At 39.6% G+C, this 19827-nt stretch overlaps 1 protein-coding gene across 1 annotated transcript in view; it reads right to left on the reverse strand.

Moving 5' to 3' along the window:
• The window catches only part of ccdc169 (coiled-coil domain containing 169), a 72666-nt gene that overhangs the window by 20002 nt on the left and 32837 nt on the right, over positions 1-19827 (reverse strand). Inside the window, exons 5-6 of the mRNA XM_069891686.1 lie at positions 6757-6855; positions 5823-5876 (exon numbers count right to left, since the gene is read on the reverse strand). Of these exons, the coding sequence (XP_069747787.1) occupies positions 5823-5876; positions 6757-6855 (153 nt within the window). The remainder of the gene's footprint in view (positions 1-5822; positions 5877-6756; positions 6856-19827) is intronic.

Below are 19827 nucleotides of genomic sequence, written 5' to 3' on the forward strand. Positions count from 1 at the left end.
AGTATATCATTAATGGATGAAATAAAAATTCTAGGATAATTGTCTCTAAAGCAACAAGAGATGTAAAGAGACTATAGCAAAGGCAAGAAATTTAAAATTGGGTAGTTGATATTCGCTCAATGGTCTCCTATGCTATGATTTGTATTCCATATGGCTAGCAGGTAAATCTCCATTAAACATACTGGGAAAAGAAGCAAAGTTTACTGTGAGAATTAAGTGAGCCAGACAGCTGAATATGCTGACACCTGGCATTAGGGGATTTTAATTTTAATGATTACAAATGTGATTAAATGAAGGATGGATGTGAGAACAATGGATCAAATGCATCCTGTTTACATGACCTTTGTCAGAGGCAGATCTAGGGAATTGTCTGGCAGATATAAATTAAGATCCCATTGTGCCCTTTAAGCTTGAATCAGTGGGGGATAGATCATCATCTATGGAAAGCCAAATCCCGGCTTAAGTGGAGTTTCCAGACTAAAATAGAAAAAATGAAGAATATCCAATAGCTGTGGCAGGGCCTAAATGACACAACCTGCTACAAAATCAAATCCGGTGCAGTAGGAGACAGTAAAACTTTACTCCCAGATGAACTCCATGCCTTCTATATCTGATTCAATCATACAAACAAGGAAGAGCTATCACTCTGCACTCCCATGTCCTCTGATAAAATTCTCCAGTCCGTATCCGAGCAAAACATGCAGGCTGCCTTCAGGAGAGTGAATCCGTGGAAAGCATCTGGTCTAGATGGATTACATGGCCAAGTATTAAAAATCTGTTCTGACCAACTTGTCAATTTATTCATAAATATCTTCAACATCTAACTCCAGCAGGATATGATATCCTCCTGTTTCAAACAGCTGTCAATCATTCCGGTGTCCAAGAAGAATGTGGTAACCTACCAAAATGACTATCGACTAGTAGCTCTCACATCAACAGTGATAAATCGTTTTGAAAGGCTAGTGTTGAAGCATATCAGCTGCTGTCTGAGTAGCAACATGAATCCAATTCATCTATCATAGCAACAGGTCTATGGCGGATCCCATCTCACTGGTTCTACACAAACTTCTAGAACACCTGGATGGCAAAGAAGCATGCTCTTTATTTATTTATTATAATTTATTTACAAATGTTCAAGTTAGTGCAAAGGACAAAATAAGTTTCTGAAAAAATAGTAATATACATTCATTAATAGCTATTAATCCATGCTCTTTATTAAATACAGTTTGGCATTTAACACCATCATCCCCTCAAAATTGATCAGCAAACTCCAAGACCTGGGACTTATACCTCACTGTGTAATTGGATCATGGATTTCCTCACTTCCAGACCACAATCAGTGAGAATTGGTAAGATTATCTCCACAATCTTCATCTGTACCAGAGCACCTCAGGGCTGTGTTCTTAGCTCTCCTGCTCTACTCGCTGTACAACTATGACTATGTGGCTCGGAAAACAGCAACACCATCTACAAATTCACTAACAATATGACCGTAGTAGGTTGTATTAAAAAGGGGCAATGAGTCAGCATACAGGAGGGAGATTGAAAACTTGGCTGAATGGTGCACCAACAACAACCTTGCACTCAATGTCACCAAAACCAGGAGATGAATATTGACTTCAGGAAGAACTTGAGGTTACAATTCAGTGATTATTGGGGTTCAGAGGTGGAGAGGGTGAGAAAATTTAAGTTCTTGGGAGTCACTACCTTGGAGGATCTTTCCTGGACCTAATATATAAATGGCATTGTGAAGAAAGCACGTCAGTGCCTCCAATTCCTCAGGAGTTTGTGGGGGTTCGGTATGACATCAGAAACCCTGGAAAATTTCTACAGATGTGTGGTAGAAAATTTGCTGACCAGCTGCATCACAGTCTGGTATGGAGACCCCAATACCCCTGAGTGGAAAGCTCTGCAAAATGTGGTGGACACAGCCCACGACACTACAGGCAAAATCCTCCCCACCATTGCGAATATCTATAGGTAATGCTGCCTTTGGAGAGAGCAGGAGCAATCATCAAGAATCCACATCACCCAGCACATGCTCTGTACTCATTTCAATAATCAGGAAAGAGGTAAAAGTGCCACAGACTTGCATCATCAGTTTCAGGAACAGCTGCTACCCTCCACCATCAGACTTCTCAACAATAAACTCAATCAGGGACTTATTTATTTTTGTTTCATTGATTTTTCTCTCTGTATGGCACAGTCAGTTTGTTTAAATTTCTTTATTCATTTACATGTGTATGTTGAGTCAGTTTTTTTGCACTACCAATAAGTAGTAATTCTGCCTCACCCGCAGGAAAAAGAATCTTGGGATTAAATATGATGTAATGTCTGTATCCTGACGATAAATCTGAAATCTGAAAATAATCCCACAAGCTACCCTGATAAGGAGAAATAGCTAAGTCATCAGAACTATTACATATACGGTAGTAACAATTTCTTTACTTTGTTTGGTTGGGTTGATTGAGATATGAGGGTCCTGAACTTTCTGAAAGATCAGGAAAAAACATAAGGAGGAAAATCAACCCCAATAAGCAATGATAACTCAGGAACAAAGTTCACAAGGAAGACTCAGAGAGGTCCACAACCCATAGCAGTGATCCCTCACTAAGTTCTCACATCAAAATTGATGGTGGGTTTTGTGATGTAATGTAATGAGTGACAGGCTAGAACAGTGAGTCAAGTGCAAAGAAGTATTGAGTTGTAAGGAAAAATAACACTGCACAATAAAGATTTTGCTTCCTGAACACTATGGATTTATGGCTGCTGATTAAGAAAATCACCTTACAATGTTCCTATCATGAACCATCTTTTAGATCTAACCTACCTTGTGATTTCCTGTCATATTTAAAGTTTACTTCAAGAATATAAAACCATAAAGTACAACTTATCTTTGAAAATTCATTTTCTTCATTCGCACTTGGAATTCCTCCCTCCTGATCAATGACAAACATGATAAAAGGTTCACCAGGACATTGCCACCATGGAAAAGTGGTATCAGGGCAACTGGAATCCATCAATGCTGGCTGACTATTGTTAGACAGTGAAATGAGAGGTATCAGATGCTGAGTACAAACGAAAATCAGCAGCAAAACAATTTTAGGTTAGTTTACCTATCTCGGCTGCACCATTTCATCGGATGCAAGAATCGACAACGAGATAGACAACAGACTCGCCAAGGCAAATAGCGCCTTTGGAAGACTACACAAAAGAGTCTGGAAAAACAACCAACTGAAAAACCTCACAAAGATAAGCGTATACAGAGCCGTTGTCATACCCACACTCCTGTTCGGCTCCGAATCATGGGTCCTCTACCGGCACCACCTACGGCTCCTAGAACGCTTCCACCAGCGTTGTCTCCGCTCCATCCTCAACATCCATTGGAGCGCTCACACCCCTAACGTCGAGGTACTCGAGATGGCAGAGGTCGACAGCATCGAGTCCACGCTGCTGAAGATCCAGCTGGCTGGATGGGTCACGTCTCCAGAATGGAGGACCATCGCCTTCCCAAGATCGTGTTATATGGCGAGCTCTCCACTGGCCACCGTGACAGAGGTGCACCAAAGAAAAGGTACAAGGACTGCCTAAAGAAATCTCTTGGTGCCTGCCACATTGACCACCGCCAGTGGGCTGATATCACCTCAAACCGTGCATCTTGGCACCTCACAGTTCGGCGGGCAGCAACCTCCTTGGAAAAAGACCGCAGAGCCCACCTCACTGACAAAAGACAAAGGAGGAAAAACCCAACACCCAACCCCAACCCACCAATTTTCCCTTGCAACCACTGCAACCGTGTCTGCCTGTCCCGCATCGGACTTGTCAGCCACAAACGAGCCTGCAGCTGACGTGGACATTACCCCTCCATAAATCTTCGTCCACGAAGCCAAGCCAATGAAAAGAAAAAAAATGTCAGCATCATTACGTGATTAAGCTTGTTAAATTAAATAAGTTAATTTAACATTCCTTCAACGTCCTACGTTTTACAGCAAATCTGAAATTATCTTTGTGTTCATCTTCATAATCCCTTTTTTTACGAAACAAACCTTTTGAAAAAATATGTTGTCCAGTGTAACTGAACATCAGTATACTTTAAGTGATATGTACATTAATAAGCTTTTGTATTTCTTTGTCTACCAAGTCCATTGATACCATGTGTAGGGAAGAGGGTTGGCAAGCCCTTACAAGAAGAGCAGTTATAGAAACTTCATTTTGCGTGTAGGTGATATTATAAAGATATCACGTTACAAAGATTTCTAAAGAGAGTTTAAAACAGTGGTCCCTTATTTAACACCACCCTGTTTTCAGAACTGTTGGCATTTGATGTCAAATATCCCAGTATTATAGTGCTTTTCTCTCGTGGTTCAGATGTCAAGAAGAAGCCCTTAAAAGCTCGCACTACAATAAAATTAGTACTCCGACAACTAGAAATGTGTTGGCAAAGAATGGGTAAAAGCTACAATTATGAGACAGGATATCGCAGAGTCCTTAGGGAGCAGAATAACCTGCCAAAGAGCATTGAAGAACAGTGCATGCAGGAGACAACTTCCTTCTGCAAAGGATACTTACATCAAGAAGAGGAACAGCAAATGCTGGAAATACTCAGCATTTATTCATAAGCAGACAATTCTTAATAGTTAAGAAATCTCTACCTGAATGTGGAGATTATTAGAAATACATTTCAATGTTGTCAGCTACAGATCTCCAGGTACAGTTCTTGTAGAGGTCACAGATTTGAAACATTAACTCTGTTTCTCTTCACAGTTTCTGCCTGATCAGCTGAGAAGCATTTTTTGTTTTTATTTCAATGTATACAGTGCCTGGTTCAAAAATGAAAAACTTTTACATAATCAAACAACACTTTTTATTTATATATTAATAAGATATCACTGGCAATGTCAACATTTATTGTACATTCCTGATTGTTGCTGAACAGAGCAGAAAGTCAACCACATTAGAACATCTCGAGGTCAGACTTCGTAAGGACAGCATATTTACTGCCCTATTAGGGACAATGATAAACCAGATGGGTTTTTGCATCAATTCAGCACTGGTTACTGCTACTGAGACAAGCTTCTGAATTTAAATTTTCCTTGGCAATTACAGTGGAATTTTAATTTGAGTCTCCAGAATGGGTGTAGAATTCTGGCTGCTGGTCTGGTAACAACCAAAATGCTAGCATGCTGTATAATTGTTTCTTGTACTCTGGATGTACAATCCAGACCTTTTTATCTTTGGACTACGTAGGTTTTCTTTTTTTTTAAACTTTATTTATTCGTTGAAAAAAAAACAAGTAATATATGACATATACAGCAATTAAACATGAACATTTTTTTTATATATATAAAAAAAAGAGAAAAGATACATAGGTTTTCTGAACATGTACTATGAGGATGCAGATTACAAATTAGGAAATTAAAAGGGCCCAAGGATCATCAATTTAAAAAAAAATAAACAGATGTCATAATTGATCAAACACTGTTATCAGTCACCTCATACTTTGTTAGTATTTTGCTAAATCATGGAGTGTTAACTTAAATGATTCAAGAGTCAATTTTCCATTAGGGGGAGAGTCATAAATCTAAGGTTTAAAAAAATCAATTGCACATACTCATTCACTTGTCATTCTATGGGGTTCATAAATCCTCCCAAGCAATATTTCATCAGTTGATCTGTGTAAAATAATCAATGCAACAATGGGAGACAGAGAATTCTTTACAATCATTATGGGTCCCTCTGTTGGCTTTAACTTTCATTTAGTTTTACTGATGCTAAACTATACATTGTGATCTCTCATTAATTAGGCAACATAATGAACTTACTTGTGCAATTTCTGTCAGGTATATGCGGCGTTCATCATTGGACTTATGATAAGCCTGAGGAAAAATGTTCAATTAGCTAAGTTTTACAAGGAGAAATTATGATCTTCAAGTCAGTCAATATAAATTGCAGGTAATCTATAGAAAATGACACTTTTGCTCTTATCACATGCAATGACTTCAATAGAAATGTCACAAACAAGTAAATATTATGGACTCATATTAATGAACAATCATACATTATACCACCTCACTGACAAAAGACAAAGGAGGAAAAACCCAACACCCAACCCCAACCCACCAATTTTCCAACGCAACCACTGCAACCGTGTCTGCCTGTCCCGCATCGGATTTGTCAGCCACAAACGAGCCTGCAGCTGACGTGGACATTTTACCCCCTCCATAAATCTTCGTCCGCGAAGCCAAGCTAAAGAAACATTATCACCCAGAAATCAACAAAAGGTAAGTGCCTCAAAAGATCCAAAAAAATCATTGCTTTATTCTTTTAGATTTCCCAAGTAGGTCTAAATAAAGCAATAAATATTAAGCATTGTTTATCCAAATCCATATTTAGAGGTAATGTCCAAGAAAACATAAAATTTGCAAATTTCCATTTTGAATTAGTATTAATATTCACAAAATCGAGTGCAACACTGCCTGCGATTAACTATCATAAACTAATTTTGAGGATTTGGATAATTTTCTAAAGGTTAAATGAGTGAAGGGAACATTGGGATAAATTCACTCTTTGAATGCTTCAAATTTTTTTTGAATTTTAATTAATGCATATTGAGAAGTAAACTACAAAATTCTAGAGCAATTCAGCACTGAGAAAACAGAATCAATGAGTTTTTTCCCAAAGGTTTTTAACAAGTGATAACTAGATATATTTAAACTATCCGATACCCACACTGCTAAAGAAAACTCTAAGACAAACCTTCGCTTCTTGTTCTATTCTCCATTCATAATTTTTAAGCTGGTTTAGAAGACTTTTCTTTTCGTTGTCCAGTTGCTTTATCAGTTGTTTGAGTGCACCCTGCAAAAGCATAACTTTGATGATACATCTGCATCTTATGTCTAACAATCACAAATATTTTAAATTTTAGGATATTCAAACTTTAATATTTTAATTTGCATGTTGAAATTTTGGGAACTGTCAAGAAAATACATCAAAATTTACAGCCAAGTAAGTAATTAAAGTGCTTTTTGAAAGAAATTACAAATAGGCATTAAGGAAAAAGTGGATAATTATGGAAGGAAAGTTCACTAAGGGAAGTTTTGTTATCCAGAATTCAAGCAACTGGCAACCTTAAGCAACTGGCAAAATAGAGGAAAATAAATTTGTAAAAATACGCAAGTTTAAAATTGGTACACCTTGCCGTTAGTTCTCAATTCACATAACATGCCATCTCAAGCAGCCAGAAAACTTGCTTATCCAGCATCTACCAATCCCATAGGTGCTAGAGATCAGGGATTTTACTGTATTTCATTGTTAAATATTTTCTAACCATGGGATCTATATTTGAATAATTGTGAATCAACATTGCAAGAGTGATTTTCAATTATTTGTTGAGTTAATTATGACTTTTAAAAATGCAGATGTATCTCTTCACACAGATGCTGTATGACCTGTTGGAAAGTTTCTGGCATTTTTGGAGTTTGAGTTGATACTTGTAGGCAAGATCAGATTCAGATTTATTGACAGAGTACATACACGACATCACATATACCACCAAGATTCCTTTTTCCTATGTGCATGGCAAAACTACCACTAATTGGTAGTGCAAAAAATAAACTGTACACAGGGTAAAAGATGTAAACAAATAAAGAACTGTAAACAAATAGACTGGGCAATACTGAGGGAACAAAAGAAAATCAATAAAGTGCACAAGTATGGAGTCCTTAAATGAGTCTCTGATTGAGTTTGTTGTTGAGGAGTCTGATGATGGAGGGATAGCAGCTGTTCCTGAACCTGGTGGAGAGAGTTTTGTGGCAACTTCACATCTTTCCTGTCGGCAGCAGCGAGAACAGAGTGTGTGCTGGATGCTGGGATTGCTGCTGCCTTCCAACAGCAGCGCTCCCTGTAGATGTGCTTAATAGTGGAGAGGGTTTTGCCTGTGACTTCTGGGCTGTGACCAGTATCTTTACACTCAGGAATATTGGTGTTTCCATACCAGACTGTGATGCAACCGGTCAGCACACTTTCTACCACACCTCTATAGAAATGTGCTAGGGTTTCTGATGCCATACCAAAACTCCGCAAACTCCTGAGGAATTAGAGGCACTGACGTGCTTTCTTTACAATGCCATTGGTGTGTTGGGTGCAGGAAAGATCCTCCAAGGTAGTGACTCCTAAGAACTTAAATTTACTCACCCTGTCCACCCTCAATGATCACTGGATTGTGTACCTCTGGCTTTCCTTTCCTGAAGTCAACAATCAGCCCCTTAGTTTTGATGACATTGAGTGCAAGTTGTTGTTGTTGCGCCATTTAGCCCGGTTTTCAATCTCCCTCCTGTATACTGGCTCATCCCCTTTCTTTATACAACCCACGACCGTGGGATCATTGGCAAATTTATTGGTCATTAGGCCAATAAAACAAATGATTCCATGGGATCACTGAAATAGCACTTTTTACCACTCATAATGGTAATCCACAATAAATTTCAACATCCAGCAGAGGCCATCAATGAACTAAGATCAGCTACTAGCTGATGTTAAACTATCACTGGCTTGAACGTCACAAAGCTGAGATGAACCAAACCAAAATTAAATGTTTCTACCACCTAGCAAAATGTAAATCCATCTTGGACTGAATTAAATCACAGCAAGGGTATTTTAAAATCAAATATGTCCTCCTTGCAACTGTCCTTTAATTCAGAATTTAACTTTTATTATTCCATATTAACTTTTATTCATTTTGAAAGACCTAATTTTAAAATTTTTAAAGTTTGGTAGCTGCAAACCACCTTGTTTGTATCATTCTGTTAATTATCTAGCGCTATCCTCGGTTTCCCCCCTTTCCATAAGAATTTCTCTTTACCCAGAGGGTGGTGAATCTGTGGAATTCATTGCCACAGAGAGCAGTAGAGGCAGGTTCATTAAATATATTTAAGAGGGAATTAGATATATTTCTTCAGTATAAGGGTATTAAAGGTTACGGAGAGAAGGCGGGGACGGGGTACTGAACTTTAAGATCAGCCATGATCTCGTTGAATGGCGGAGCAGGCTCGAAGGGTCGAATGACCTGCTCCTATCTTCTATGTTTCTATGTTTCTATGTTTAGTTCATTGAAGAATTTCTCTGTTAAGGGAATTGGTAACGATTGAAATAGGTATTGTATCCTTGGGAAGACATTCATTTGAATGCAATTTACCCTCCCTATCAATGTTAGTGGTAATTCTTTCCAATGTTCTAAGTCATCCTGTAATTTCTTCATTAATGGCTGAAAATTTAATTTGTAGAGGTGGCCTAAATTATTATCAAATCTAATACCTAGGTATCAGATTGCTTGTGTTTGTCATTTAAATGGTGATTCTTTTTTAAACTCTGTGTAATCCGCATTATTCATTGGCATCGCTTCACTTTTATTTGCGTTGATCTTGTACCACACTCACTCCTTTATTAGGGCTGGAAAGGCTGCCCTCAATGTGGGTCCCGCTAGCTTGCATCTCGTGTCCAACCCTGTCGGGGGTATCAATCTGACCTCTGCGCCTGTATCCACCAGGAAGCAACTGCCGGACAGGCGGTCTCAGACATATCCTGTTCCCTGTGAAACCCCTGAATGCATCACGGTTGCAAATGTAATTGCACTTTACACATCAGCATGAGCCCTACATGTGTCAGGTACAAGTATATAAAGTAACTGTTTAAGTATATATAATGACAGCAAAGAACTACCCCTCTGCACCCCCACGTCCCCTGACAATCCCACCCTGTCCATACCTGAGGATGACATGTGTGCTGCTTTCAGGAGAATGAATCCGAGGAAAGCATCCGGCCTGGATGGAGTACTTGGATGATTATTAAAGATCTGTGCTAATCAAATTACCAAGGTTTTCACAGATATCTTCAATATCTCACTTCAGCCGATGCCAATCATACCAGTGCCCAAGAACATAGTAATCTGCCTTAATGAATATCAACCAATAGTACTTACATCAACGGTGTTTTGAAAGGCTGGTGTTGAAGCATATCAGCTCCAATCTGAGCAACGACATGGATCTGTTCCAAGTCTACAGTGGATGCCAGCAAACTCCAAGTCATGGGACTCAATACCCCACTGGATCATGGATTTCCTCACCCCCAGACCACAATCAGTGAGGACTGGTAAGAAAATCTCCTCCACAATCTCCATCAGTACCGGAGCACCACAGGGCTGCATTCTTAGCCCCCTGCTCAACTCATGACTCTGTGCTTCGGTGAGACAATAACACTATCTACAAATTTGCCGATGATAACACAGCAGTGATTTGTATAAAGAAATGCGATGAGTCAGCATACAGGAGGGAGATTGAAAATTTGGCTAAATGGTGGACGAATAACCACCTTGTACTCAAGGGGTAAATCACAGGATTCTGTTGACACCATGGTTAAGTGAAAAAAATACATAAATGCTGGAGAAACTCAGCAAGTCAAACAGTGTCTTTATGTAGCATCGGTAAAGATACATCACCAACATTTCAGGCTTGAGCCCTTCATCGTGTGGGGGAACATGAGAGATGTCTGACCAAAACCTTGTACTCAATGTCACCAAAATCAAGGAGCTGACTGTTGAATTCAGGAAGAGAAAACCAGAGGTATACGATCAGGTAATCGTTGGGGGATCAGAAGTGGAGAGAGTGAACAAATTTAAATTCTTGGGAGTCACTATCTCGGAGGATCTTTCCTGGACCCAATATACTAATGGCATCATGAAGAAAGCATGTCATTGCCTCTACTTCCTCAGGAGTTTGTGGAGGTTTGGTATGACATCAGAAACCCCAGCAAATTTCTACAGATATGTGGTGGAAAGGCTGTTTATCTGTTCTTTATTTGCCCAGTCATCACGGGCAAAACCCTTCCCACCATTGAGAACAGCTACAGGGAACACTGCCGTTGGAGAGCAGCAACAATTATCAAGGATCCACACCACTCAGCACATGCTCTGTTCTCTCTGCTGCCATCAGGAAAGAAGTACAAAATTTGCACCACCAGGTTCAGGAACAGCTGCTACCCTCCACTATCAGAATCCTCAACAATAAATTCAATCAAGGACTCAAATATTTAAGGACTCTTACTTTTGCAGTTATTGATTTTTTTTATTTTCTCTGTATTGCACAGTTTGTTTACATTCATTATCTGTTCTTTATTTGTTCACATGTGTACACTGTGTACACTTTTTTTTTGCACTACCAAAATGTGGTAATTCTGTGCGCCCAAAGGAAAAAGATCACAGGGTTGTATGTCATTTATCTGAATCTGAATAAAAATATAATCCACAATTGGGATTAGGGTTCTCCAGTTCTTAAATTGGTAAGTAAATTCACTGATTGCCACCAATGCCATAGGATTCTATAGGTGATCTGTGGTTAGTAAGAGATTACTTAAGGTGGTATGTGAGTGGAAAGAAAACCACTGAGAACCACTGGTCTAGTTAATGGTTTTTCAGTACAGCAAGTGGAAAATAAAAGAAGAAAATCTACAGACACCGTGGTAGAAGCAAAAGCACAATGCTGGAGAACTCAGCAGGTCAAACAGTGTCCTTTATATAGCAAAGATAATATTAAATAACTGACGTTTCGGGCTTGAGCCCTTCATCAAAGTATGGGAAAATGTCAGTAGGCATTCAAACAAAAGGGTAAGGGGAGAGGCATGGTCATAAAGCCAGGAGTTAATAGGTGGAAAAGGAAGAGAGGGCACAGTAGTAAGGAGGAGGGATGGCTAGGTGAATAGAGAGGGATGGGGGTGGAAAGCTCATGGGGGAAGGGAAGGGAGGGAGGGGGAAAAGGAGAGCAGGTTAGCAGAAACCAGAAAAGTGGAGTTAATGCCATCTGGCTGCAAAGTGCCCAGTCGGAAAATCAGGTATTGTTCCTCCAATTTACGGGTGGTCTTGGTGCAACAGTATATGAGACCATGGACAGACATGTGAATAAGGAAAGGAGTGTGACACAGAATTGAAGAGGTTGGAAAGGGGTAAATGTTAGGACTTAAGAAAAATATTTGGGGTGACCAACTCAAAGCTCTGAACCTAGTTTGGTTTCTGCTGGTGAGAAGCAGAATATTTACGGGCTGGGAGGGAAAAACAAGAATGTATCCTTGCATATTCTCTTCTTCACTGGTAAGCTAGAACCAGACCAAAGACACTTGGAGTGAGAATACAGCAAGGTGCAACCCAAAAGGTCTTGCAGAAATTTGCCCACCAAGCTTTCCATTTCTGTTGATTTATGGAAGTGCATACACTGAATGGATGGAGGGATACAGGCAAATTGCAGAGGCCACTGGGCCTTGCCATGAGTGAGTAGTTTTCTTCTAAATCCTATTGCTCTGTGGAATCCTGGTCTCAGTCATTCTGGACCAGCACCCAATTGATGCACTGTGTAGTCCTAATTGGTAGCAATACCAAATCTATGATTGGCAGCTTCCAGCTTTTCCAGGACCAAGCTGATGCTCATGCCGAGACCTTGGGTTTGCAGCCAGATGGAACCTAACTACTTGTGGCAGGTTTGATATCTAAAAATGTACAAATCTTAATGTTAAGAACCCAGTGGACCCCAAAACCTAGCAGCAATAGAAATTCACCAAGACAAATGGTTTCTTAAACAAAAGTTGCTTTTAATTATCTTTAAACATGAAAACAGGATCAAACTCTAACTTTTTACTATTAACTTACTTAACCTAACTCAAGCCCCTTCTAAGCACACGTGTATGTAATGTGTATACAAGTTCAAAAAAAGTTCTTTGCTTCACTGTCCAATCTCATTTCTCACTCGTCCAAGTTCACCAGTATCAGGCAATTCTTATACTGTGCACAAAATTTAACATTTATGAATTTCACCAGGCTTTGGTGCTTGAAAGATAAATGGTTACTGCTCAGAAAGGTTCTTGTCGGTTTTCAGGGAGAGATTTATTGCTCATTGGACACCCACAACTGATTCCTTCTGATCAGCGACTTCAGTGTCTTGCCGAAGAAACTTGCCCCGACAGGGTTTTCTAGATGATAACCTCTTTCTTTCAGGTCACCATGGAGTTTCTTTTTCTTTCCCTTATTTCAAGTGAAATATTATGCAGCCAGTCCTCTCCTTTTGTATGGACCACAAGGGCTTTGACCAGGTTGAACTAAGAACTCACCTCCCATCTTCAAAATGGGGTTTTTCCACAAGCTTGTCAGCTCGTTACATTCCAGTTCCAGTTGCTGGTGCTAAACTGTAGAACTGAATTTTTTTTTTCTCTCTCTCTCTCTCTCACTCACTCACTCAGAGAAAACTACATGACCATCTTCGAACAGCCAACTGCACTCAGGCAGACTGTGGCTCCGGACCTAATCTTTTGAGTTCAATCATCTGTTGCTTTCCAAAACAATAATCCATTACTCCACAGCATGTCCAATTAACATCTGCTTGTGAAGTCCTTATAGGCATTCTTCAATAAGATCTGTTTTGGTTTGTATCTGTATGTGACCTAAACTAAAAAACCTGCCACAATTTATCTCCTTTAAAACATATCTATATTCAATATAAAATATAACATAATCTGTCACACTGTCTTTGGATGAGACATGGTAAGACAAGGTTTTAGTTTTGTAACTGAGCATTTCATTACTCTAGAGTGAAACTAGGACACCTGACTGGAGATAGAAGGAAAAGTTGGAGGACATAGCCATTGGATCCCAGGAACTGTCAAGCAGCTGTATAAAATAAAGTAGGCATTGCAGATACTTGAAAAAGAATTCCACCGGCAGGGAACTGTGCTTCAGGGAATTCTGCTGATGGTCAAAAACAGTCAATTTATTTGGAGATTGTCTCCATGTTCACAAAACGCAAGTTCATATATGGAGACAAAAATCCCATTCTGTTTCATTTATTCTCGCCAATTCCAAGATTTCCTGGTCTCTGCTTCTTTGCAAGTTCTTAGAATCATCAAGAAGTCAGTAATTGTGGCAAATCCACCTGTCCACAATGCCTACTGTCCAATGCTCTGTAAGAAGGAAGTTAATCCCTCCTACTTTATTTGAGATTGAAGGAAACGGCAAGCTGAAACTTATGAAATGAGGTTTTGGTCAGCTGCAGCCACCTGGAATAACAGACAGTAAGAAGTTAAGGATATCAACCAACCACTTGGAGTAACCCAGACAAGATCAGGCATGGGCTCATGTCTGAAACTTTCCTTAAGGACATCCTGGAAAATATGTTCAGGATGTAGAGTTCTTCAAAAACTTAAAGGTACGAGGATAAAGTTCCCAAGCTGAAGCCCGACTTCCCTCTTCCTTCAGGATTCTTTGGCAAGATGACCTTTCCATTGGTTGATCTCTTGCAGTTACCAATCAACACTTCAGGTTGCTCAAACATTAAAGCAACAATGAAAGAAAATGAGTGCAGCACTGTAGATGATTGTAACTGCAGTCTTTTGTCAATGAAATGAACTGAACACAATGCCAGTCACTGCGTTAACAAACCATTCATCCCTTATTGCTGTTGACTTGCTTTCCCATCTGGTCTGCATTGGTGCTCATTCTATATTTGTGAATTAATTGGACATTGTATAGGCACAATCATCTGTGTGTGTGTGTGTGTGTGTGTGTGTGTGTGTGTGTGGATGCATTGGACTAACAGTTGTGGTCAATTGAAATTTTATTTTGTGTATTGCAATGAATCAGGACAATGGTGTAATGTTTATCAGATACACCCTGAGACAGTTTCTAATATTTACACAAGGATGAGTGAAATAGGCTATGGGAATCCCAAGGGAAAGAGACTGTGAACAAGTGCTTAAAGCCATACTGTAATTAGATTTTTTTTTACACAGTCAGTTCTATGTATGACTGGCTGCTGGAGCATCTGCAGCTCAACATTCCAGCCAGGCACTGGAGAGGAGGGAGGGTAGAAGACCTTACAGGGGGGCAGGGAGTAAGGAATCACAGGGTGGGGGCAGAGATTAATAAAAGGAAATCTATTCTGCAACATTTAATGCATCTGTCACAAATCCAAATCAAAGGTCTAGATCACTCACCTTGTTGGAAATTATATTATGAAATATATGCAAATGACATTTATGATTGATGAGTTCGAGTTGAAGGAAGCAATTGCAATCTGTTGCCAGGCTACAAAATACCCTTAAAAGAAGCATGCCATAAATTTTCCAGTGATATGTCAATATAAAAGAGAAACAAAAGAATTGCATTTTATTTAAAAGGTTACTGAATTATGTTTTAATGATTGACAGGCTGCCTGGTGTCCCAGACATCTTCATTTACTGTAGTGTTCTAATTTATTTCAATACCACAGAAGAAATATGGCAACAGGACTTTAGAATAATAGCCTTTATATGGGCAAAACATTATTATTGATGAAAAAGATAAGGTACCTCAGGAGGAAAGGTCATCTCTGATGTTTAAAAAAAGATATAAATTTTGTCTATTTCATTAGCCACTCTCTTGCTGTCCTTCCAATGTACCTACAAAATTGCAGCAACTTAGGGCACCAGAAACAACTGAGGAAGAAATGAGATGTTTAGAGTACCATATCTAGCTGTCATCATGCACCAAGCAAAAATCAATACTGTATTTTGAGCAAGGGTTTTAAATCAAATCAAACACTAAAAAAGGACAAGGCAAATGGATCCTGAGGCATTCTCACCTATTTAACACCATTGTCTGAGCCAAATGCTGCAGTGACAAAACATCTTCGTTAGATTTAAACATTTAACAATAAACACCTGTAAAATGTTGCTAATACTTTTGATACTTCAATTTTAGTTGGCAATATGGCCTTTGAAATTTCCATAACCATTCTGACACCAACAATGAGATATCTGCTAAACTTTCAGCAGGCCCTGGCTCATGGTCAGCAGGCCCTGGCTCATGGTGATATCATGAAAGGAGAATTAAAAATGAAACAACAATTCAACCTAGTTTTTGGAGATAATTTAACCTTTTCAGAACAGAAGGTTTGCGTGATCAAATGACTTAAAAACTAGAATTGTTGTTTGTCATAATGTCACTGTATAATTACAGTTTATGGGCTTTTCTTTTTCTCTCTGGTAATCCTGCTTTTGTGTGATTACCACAGCTGATACTGAATTATACAGCCATAAATAGAATAATTCATGATGATGTTCTGATTATTAGAAAGTGGTACTGACCAACAAAAGTTAATTAGGGATAAAATGCCATTTTAATGTGCTAAAAATCATTATTTAACTTTAAACCCTAATGGTGTTCAAAATTCTTCTAGCTTCAAACTATCAGTTCATAGTGTTACCGAGTTATAAAGCATGGAAACAGACCCTTTAGTCCAAGTCATTCATTCTGATAAATTTGTCAACCTGATAACTTTGCATTTGGCCCATATTCTTCTAAATTCCACCCGCACCCCCCCCCCCCCACCCCAGCCATTTAAGTGTAATTTAAATGTTACCATTGTACCTGTCCCTTTCTTTCTTTGGCTTGGCTTCGCGGACGAAGATTTATGGAGGGGGTAAAAAGTCCACGTCAGCTGCAGGCTCGTTTGTGGCTGACCAGTCCGATGCGGGACAGGCAGTCCCTACCGTTCAATATACCCACCACCCTCTCGGTAGAAAAAGTTGCCTCTTATTTCTCTATTAAATCTTTCCCTTCCCACCTTAAACCTATTCCCTCTAGTTTTAAACTCCCCTGCCCTGGGAAAAAGACTGTGACCATTCATTAGAACCATAGAACATTACAACACAGAAAAAGGCCCCTTCTATTACCATATAACCATATAACAGTTTATGGCATGGAAACAGACCATTTCGGCCTTTCAAGTCCACACTGGTTCACTCGAACAACTCCACTAGATCCACCCACCTATTCTCCATCCATAACCCTCCAACCCTCTCCTATCCATGTATATATCCAGCCTCCTGTCAAATGAAAGAATTGACTCTCATCTTAAAAAAAAATTAATCCATCATTAAAAAGGATGAAGTGTATTGTTTTACAATACAAGCTTACCAAACTATTTTTCTGACTAATCCCAGTGACCTGCACCCAGTCTATAGACCTCCCATCCATGTACCTGGCCAAATTCTTCTTAAATGTTAAAATTGACCCCACATTAACGTCAGCTGGCAGCTCGTTCAACACTCCCAGCACTTTCTGTGTGTAGAAATGCCCTTTCATGTTCCCCAAAACTTTTACATTTTCATTCTTAACCCATGCCCTCAGGTTTGTATCTCACCTATCCTCAGTGGAAAAAGCCTACCTACATTTACTCTGTCTTTACCCCTCATAATTTGAAATACCTCCATCAAATCTCCCCTCATTCTTCTATGCTTCCAAGATAAAGTCCTAACCTGTTTATCCTTTCCCTGTAACTCAATTCTTGACATCCAGGCAACATCCCAGCAAATCTTCCCTGCACTCTTTCTACCTTATTTATATCTTTCCTGTAGTTAGCTGCACACAATGCTCCAAATTTGGCCTCACCAATGTCTTGTACAACTTTACATTAACATCCCAACTTCTATACTCAATACTTTTATTTCTGAAAGCCAATATGCCAAAAGTTCTCTTTACAACCCTATCCACTCTCAGGGAATTATGTATCTGTATTCCGAGATCATTCTGTACTACCACACTCCGCATTGCCCTACCATTTACCTTGTATGTCCTATCTTGGTTTGTCCTTCCAAAATTCAATACCTCACACTTGTCTGTATTAACTTCCATCTGCCATTTTTTATCCCATTTTTCCAGTTGGTTCAGATCCCTCTGCAAGCTATGAAAACCTTATTCACTGACCACACACCTCCAATCTTAGTGTTACCTGCAAGCTTGCTGTTCCAATTTACCACATTATCATCCAGATCATTGATGTAGATGACAAATATCAATGGTCCCAGCACCAATCCACCACTATTCTCTGGCTTCTCCAATCCAGCCATTGGCAAATCCAATCCACTACTTCACCATGAATACCCGGCATCTGAACCTTCCTGACTAATCTCCTATGTAGGACCTTGTCAAAGACCCTACTAAGGTCCATGCAGACAACATCCGCAGCCAGACCCTCTACAATTTCTACACTAACCTCCCTCAAGGTCTGAGGGAATATTTTGTCAGGCTCTGGGAATTTATCCACCCTTATTTGCTTTAAGTCAGCAAGAACATCCTCCTGTTTAATCTGTATAGTTCCATGACCTCACTGCTTGTTTTCCTTATTTCCTTTGACTCTGTGCATTTTCCTTCAAATTGTCTGCCAAAGCAACCTTGTATCTTCTTTTAGCCTTCCTGATTTCTTTCTTGAGATTTTCCTTGCATTTTTTAATACTCATGTACCCTATTTGCTCCATGTTACCTATACCTGCTATACACCTCTCTCCTCTTCCAAACCAGATCCCCAATATCCCTTGAAAACCAAGATTCCCTATTCCTGCTAACCTTGCCTTTAATCCTGACAGGAACAAACAAACTGTACTCTCAAAATTTCACCTTTGAAGGTGCTCCATTTCACATCTTAACTGCAAGATCAAGTAAGCAGATCTCAAAACCTTCTCAAAAAAGTATCCAGATCCAAAATTTTGATTGTCCATTTCAAGGTTCTTTTTATTGTCATGTAGTAATACATAAAAATGTAATATATATGATATACTTCAACTTTTTTCTGCCATATGACAAACAAAGAGTTGCTATGAACATTGCCCGGTGCCACTAACAATAAGAGAAAGAAGCAGTCAGTGAGTATCTGTGGATTCACCTCCAACAGACTTGCAGCCTCTGCAGCTGTACAGACTCCTATTCAATCCATTGGCTACCTGAGCTCCAGATCCAAAAACTCTGATACAATCAGGAAGCTTTTAGCACCCAAGGCCCAAGCCCTTCTTGCCTTCTACTGGTTTCCATAAGCCAGTCTCCAGCAGCCTGCAGCCTAGTGTGAGTCCTTCAACTACTCAGCTCCTCGCTGGGTTGCTGCCATGGTCACCTTCCTTGTTCTGATACTTTGTTCTCAAGAGCCAGGTCCTGTAGTCTGTTTGGCTCTTTTGACTGTTCTTACCTTGCTGGTTTGATGCCATGGTAGGGACGTCTCCTATGGGGGGGGGGGGGGGGGGAAGGTGGGGCGTTCCCTGTCCCCTGTGCCTTTCCCCCAGAGTCTGCATCCTATTGTCTGGACACAGACCTCAGTATTTTTTTTAAATGTCGGCTTCTTAACAAGGCCATTTATAGAATTGTCAGCATCAGAACCAGGCAGTCGGACCCCACTCTCACGGGTCCACACCAGTGGCAGCACCTCTGTTATAGCATCTCTGGCAGCACCATTATTTTTTTTCTCTCCACGACCTGACCTGCTGAGTCCCTCCAGTTTTTCTGCCCTTGCCTGAGTAAGCAAATGGTCTTCCCTGAATGATGTTAATGAATCAGACAATCCAACTGTGACATGTCTGAAAATCTTGATCAACGATGCCTGGAACTCTTCATATTCAGCTACTTGGAAATTGAAGAGAATTACATTATAGACTAAAAGCCTTCTCACCACAATGAATGGTGATGCAAATCAACAAGCAAGTTTTACAAAAGTTGGTGATGGAATTAATTAGCTGAAAGCAGCATTACAAGCTTCATTACAGACTGCCATTTCAAACCAAATTTAGTGTCATCTGATTGCACAAGTACAACCGAATGAAACAATGTTCTCCAGTCCTTGGTGCAAACCATGCAAAAATACAACCAGACATTATGCATATACAGATAAAAAATACATATGCAAGACAAGTATTCATATATACAAATAAATAAATATTGTTTCGTGAATATGAGAGATTCAGATGGTTAGTGTGAGCAGTTGCTTTGGTCGT

The sequence above is a fragment of the Narcine bancroftii genome, chromosome 7 (genome assembly GCF_036971445.1).
Source record: "Narcine bancroftii isolate sNarBan1 chromosome 7, sNarBan1.hap1, whole genome shotgun sequence".
Classification (NCBI taxonomy): Eukaryota; Metazoa; Chordata; class Chondrichthyes; order Torpediniformes; family Narcinidae; genus Narcine; species Narcine bancroftii.